Source organism: Eurypyga helias, unplaced genomic scaffold, assembly GCF_000690775.1.
Source record: "Eurypyga helias isolate BGI_N326 unplaced genomic scaffold, ASM69077v1 scaffold12323, whole genome shotgun sequence".
Lineage (NCBI taxonomy): Eukaryota > Metazoa > Chordata > Aves > Eurypygiformes > Eurypygidae > Eurypyga > Eurypyga helias.
The window spans coordinates 1-5,624 of NW_010240592.1; the positions used below are offsets into that span (position 1 = coordinate 1).

The 5,624-nt window shown below is 44.3% G+C and overlaps 1 protein-coding gene across 1 annotated transcript in view; it reads left to right on the forward strand.

The window, feature by feature from the left end:
- Positions 1-69: 69 nt before the first annotated feature.
- LOC104507262 (tubulin beta-5 chain-like) overlaps positions 70-5,624 on the forward strand; it is a 7,770-nt gene continuing 2,215 nt past the window's right edge. Inside the window, 2 exon segments of the mRNA XM_010148485.1 lie at positions 70-172; positions 1,296-1,406. Coding sequence (XP_010146787.1) covers positions 1,346-1,406 — 61 coding nt within the window. The 5' untranslated portion in view covers positions 70-172; positions 1,296-1,345.

The window sequence follows — 5,624 nt, forward strand, 5'->3', positions numbered from 1 at the left end:
GGGGCAGGGCCGCCCGAGCTCGGCCGCGGAGTCCCCAACCCGCTTCTCCTTCTCCTCCCGTAGTTTTGGGAAGTGATAAGTGACGAGCATGGCATCGACCCAGCCGGAGGCTACGTGGGTGACTCAGCGCTGCAGCTGGAAAGGATCAACGTCTACTATAATGAATCATCTTGTAAGTGTGGGATGGGGAGGGGTGCGGGAAAGGGGACTCTGTGGGAAGGGCACGGAAATCTGGGACTGGACGGGTTTGGGAAGTTGTACGACACATCTGGTCGTCACGCTTCTCGCGTGCCGTTAGCCCCGCAGCCGGTCCCAGCTCGCCCCATTGCGCACAGATTATCCGCTTTCTTACAGAGCGGTAACGGGGTGTTACTTCCCGAAGCAGAGAGAAATGGCACAAGGGGCTCTCCTTAGGGCCTGGAGATGGAAGCCTGCTTATTATTTAACACCAGAGCATTTGCTCTTTTAACGTGTGATGAAATAATCAGGCGTGCCTTATCAATTGCCCTACATGAAACTGTTGGTTGTATGAGTACTGTCTCGGGTGTCGTGGCTGTGAGGGTTGGGCCACAGGTAATGGAGGACTCAACCAGGATTCATTAATAAGATGCCAAAGGTACCTAAATCCTCTGAGTCAGTCTGGTGTTGAAGCGTGTTAACAGTGTGGAATGGGGGTCATGAGTCCTTTGGTCTATTGACATGAACCTCTAAGTGCAAATGTTTCATCTTTTGTCCGGCTCAGGTTAATTCAGATTATTTACCTGAGTTTCCTTGAACAATTTCAACTGGATTCAGCTTCTTTATTTCGTGCTTTGTGGTAGATGTGCTAACTACTACTGTTTGCCACCTGCAACAAGTAGCTCTTCCAATAGAGGTGAATCGTTCAAGCATAAAAGCATGTGAGATGTATTAGGATTATTTGAGCATAAAACCTTTTGCTCACCCCATTATTCACAGAAAAGAGTCTTCTTTCTTATAAAGGACGTGTCAACTGTTCTTCTAATCAGACATTTCCACCACCCACCCCCCCCACCATGTACTGCTAAAAAAGATCTTACAAAACGTAACATACCATCTGTAGGACCCAAAAGATGTCAGATCTATTTTTCAAGCATTATTGATTTGTTCCTATGGTGCTGGGTTCTTTCACTGCCACGACTTCCTGTAGAGGAAATATTTCTATAGGTACAGTGTGTATTAGAATAATAATGAGACCTAATATATTTGTGTATTGAGAGCTATAACTGTGTTAGCTTATTTCAGAACATTAAGGGTATGCTTACTTTTTATTGTAGCCCAGAAATTTGTACCAAGAGCAGTCTTAGTGGACTTGGAGCCGGGAACCATGGATAGTGTGCGATCTGGTCCTTTTGGTCAGCTCTTTCGGCCTGATAATTTCATCTTTGGTATGTGGACACCACTTTTTTTTTTTTAAAAAACAAAACACACACACAACTATCCAATGGGTGTTTGATTACCAAATGAATGGTCAAAAAGCATTTGAGCTCCCTATTCCAGTGATTGTTAGTACTGAGAAATCCTAATAGCTTAACAGTACCTTTCCAATTACCTCTAAGTCAGCTAAAAGATCTCATTAGCTGGAAAAGTCAGTCTTCTGTTAATCATTCCTTCAATTAGCTAACTACTGGAAGTTTCCTATGGAGTTCAGATATTTTGCTTTCCATACATGTGAACTCCAGAGAAATTCTAAGACCACTTCTTTACAACAAAATGCATGGAAATTCTGCAGAAAAAGGAGATGGGAGAAAAAACCTCAACCACAAACCAATGGGACTACTCTTCATTTGAATTCCATTAAATGCTTGAGCATTAAATTATTTATAGTCTATGTAATTCAGCTTTTTCAGCAGATCCTTACAGTATAGTAAACAGTGGAGGAAGACCAATTGTAAAATGGAAAACTCTCACATATAGCCTGTTACTGGGTTATTTTACAACATAATGGGGAACAGTTTGAGAGCCTGTGGGGCCCTTTTGGTTTTGAAGTGTTCTTGCAGGTGGTTGTTCTGCCTTTATTGTTTCACTTTGGCCTTCTGTAGTACGTTTCACCTAAGCTTAAAAATGCACATTACCAGGATTGAATGTCGTATCATCCTTACAAAGTACAGAAGCATTATCTGTCCCTTTGCACTACAGGAGAAAGTGTGTGAACTGAAGTGGTCTGCTTGGTGAAACAGGAAGCCTGAATGAAAGCTACCATGAGAACTCTCCTGTCCTTTTGGTTTCTAAGTCTGCACTAGCTGCAAAACACATTTCTTCCTGCCGAGGCAAGCTTAGGTCGCAACTTAGTTTGGTGTGTTGTGTTAGTGTAAGGAAGGAACAATGCCAGGGACAGACAGAGAAAAGATAAACATTGTTTGGGTGGTATAAAACAAACTTAAGTCTGGGTTGTTGCTGTTGAGGTGGGAGTAAGAAGCCATACAGAGTTACTGTAACCCTTTAACTCTGTCCCACCAAAACCAGGACACTGGCTTAAAACTTTCAATGATACCTTTATTGTCTTCCTCTATGGTCCATGGCAGAGATGTTAAGGGTCTCTTTCAGAGGAGTTTTAAGTGAAAACATGTAAAAGTAAAGCTGGGGAGAAAGGCCACAGAGATATTTATGAATGCTGCTTCTATATTCAGGTTTCTCCTTTCACTCCCTTTCTCCTGCATGGACCACACAAGCCCTCTGAAAGTGAATTCACCTGACCTATGGAAATACTTGAACTGGAGCTTTATGGCTTGGCAGACCACCAGTAAAACCAGAGCAAAATCAATTCAGAGTGTCTTCAACAATAGTCCAGTTCACTGTACTCCCTTCCTGCCAAGCTAACAATGCCCCAACAGCATGTGATCAGCTTGTATCTGACAGAGGCCCCTGCCAGCATCAGGCACTGTCCTCCCAACCTGCTGAATAATGCAGAATGGCTGGCTGAGCGCTGAAGTAATGATCATCTGTGTCAAAAGCCAACAAAGCATTTTGTTTTCTCTTTTAACAATCTGGCCTGGGCCCACAAAGCATTTTGTGGCAGAAGCTGGCAGTTTCATACTGGCTTCACCCTAGGCTGTTAGGGCTCATTCTGATGGAGATGTTTGCCATCTCTGCTTGTATATACCTGCACGTACCCGTGTCTCCGTAGGAAGCAACCATAGACCATCAATTGAGATTTCATTTGGGTATATTGAGTACACAATCACACACTCCTGATGCAGTAATTTTAGCTCAGACCAGCAGGAGATTGAGATGGACACAAAACAATCCTCGTACTGTAACGCATGTGTTGGCAAGGTAGTGACCTAAAAGGTGAAGAAGCGCAGGTTGAATGATCTCGCTGTAGGACAGCAGCAGGTTTCCTGGCCTTCTAACCGCATGCGATTGCCCACCTGGGAACTACTGTAAACTCTGATGTATCTCCTCTTGTTAACCAGTTTTCACTTGTACATTTTTGAGTTTGTCCTTCTCTTGTGTACACCCTTGTTGGCTTTGCTACATAGATACCACCCCAATTTAAGTTGTCTGAACTGGTGAGGGGGCAACCACAGCACGGCTGTTAGCTGGTCAGAGGAGATACCCTTTCCTCTCAAAATCATACGGTGCGCTCTGCACCAAGGCTGCTCACACTGGGCTTCTAAGCGTCAGTGCAAGCTACTGATCTCTCCTCCCAGGTTTGTCTTTTATTTCAAGCAGTGAAGAGAGGAAGGGAGTGAAAGAAGACTGTAGGAGATGACAGTTGACATTTTAGGGATTAAAAAAAATACATTGCCTGTTAGACAAGTGGCTTCTGTGCATGTGCAGCTCAACCTGAACATGTGCGATAACACTACAGTGTGTTGGAGAAAGAATTAGCAGTAGAAGGATCTGGAGGTACCAAGAGTGCAGATAACTTGTGGATTGCTTTGTGTAAACCTCTAGATCTCGGTATGTGCACAGAGAGAAGAGGCAGAATGCTAGAGATGGGCTGCATGCAATGCAGAGCTTCCAGGATTGGCAAAAAATTTGCTAAGTCCTGATATTTGTGGACAAGGGTTCATTTTCCACCTAGAGATTTAGTTCCAGTGGAATTTGATCATTTTATGTGTTTGTCGAAGATTTTCAGAGGTCTGGTAGGTACCTGCTAAGTGGAGGCACCCAGCAGGGTTTCACAGGATCGTGATCAAGAGTTCCAGGTGTGTGGCAGCCTTGATGGAAACACACAGCCATGAAATCTGGCTCTTCCAGGGCTTACAGCACACGTTCAAGGGGGTGGTGGTGGTCTAACTGTGCTTTAGAGCCAGTGGGTCTGGAACTATGAGGTGACTCGGCATATACGTGTGCAGAGCAGGAAATTTCCAAGGAGAATGTTGGAGACCCTGGGCAGGTGGCTGACTAGTGGGTGAAGTGCAGTGTTACCACGGGAGGAGCTGAGCTGTGGGCTGGAGGGAAGTGTTGGCGTAGGCAGCTGCTGCTGCAATTCCACTCGGCAGCTTAAATACAAAGGTCATGTTAGTGCAGTAGAGAGGGGTGGGCAGTAGTTGTGTGGGCATCCAGGAGTTTGTGTGACTTAGGTTAAGACTGGGGAGGAGTTAGTGCAGTGGAGGGCCAGGAGGAGGACAGGTCCACCTCTGTGTTAGACGTTCTACCTTCTAACTTCATTTTCAAACTGAGCAAAAGCAAGTAAAATCGGTCTGTGCTGTTTCCTTTTTTTTTCCCCCTGAAAATATAATTTCTACATTTGTGAGAGTAATTGCCGTTCTTCTCTTACCTTGATCTTTGTTCCTGTTCTCCATTCTCTCCTATTCTTCATTCTCTCCTTATATGACTGCCCACTGAAGGATGATACGATATTTACACAAGGGGCAATCTATAAGATAAAGTCCTAAACTCAAAATTGAGCTTCCTTAGGATCCTCCTGCATTGTGGAGCGATGTCAGCTTGTTAGTGTGCACCCTGATCTGCTGCCCTGTCTGTAGCAGGGGATCTGCTCAGTCAGACTGCGGATGGTTACAAACCTATTTAGTTCTGGAAGGATATTACTTTGTGTTTTGCCCAGCTGCACAGGAAGTGCTGAGCTCCCTGGGCTCAAAGAGAGAAAAATACAGCAACATATAGAACAATGCATTAACCAATAAGGCACATCATGAGGAAACCAAGCATTTACTCAGTGAAAATAAAGTGCATCATGTTTAAACAATATCCCAGTGAGCAGTTTCCCCGATTCATATGTTTGGCACCAACGCAGTGCACTGGGAATTGAAATGAGACATGGTAATAGGAAGGAAGGGGAAGGTCTTGGAGAGCAATGCAGAAGCTGACAGCCCTATGCCTAATTCTGAAACTATTGCTGTTCCTGAATACCGCTCACAAGAGGACCACTGAGGGAGTTCTGCGGCACAATGTGTGTGTAGTAGTTACAGTGAGGAACAGGAGTATTAAAGGAGTAGCTCCCATTTAATGCTCCTTGTAACCTAACTAATAACAAAATAGTGACATAGCAAAGGATCCAGACGGTCCATCTTAATTGAGTGGCATATAGAGGGTAAAATGGAAGCCTTGGGGAGAAAATAAGGGGCTCATAAAATGTCAGTAATTCAATTTTTAAGTTGCTTTGCAGATCCTGAAGAATGGTGAGTTTGTAGGGA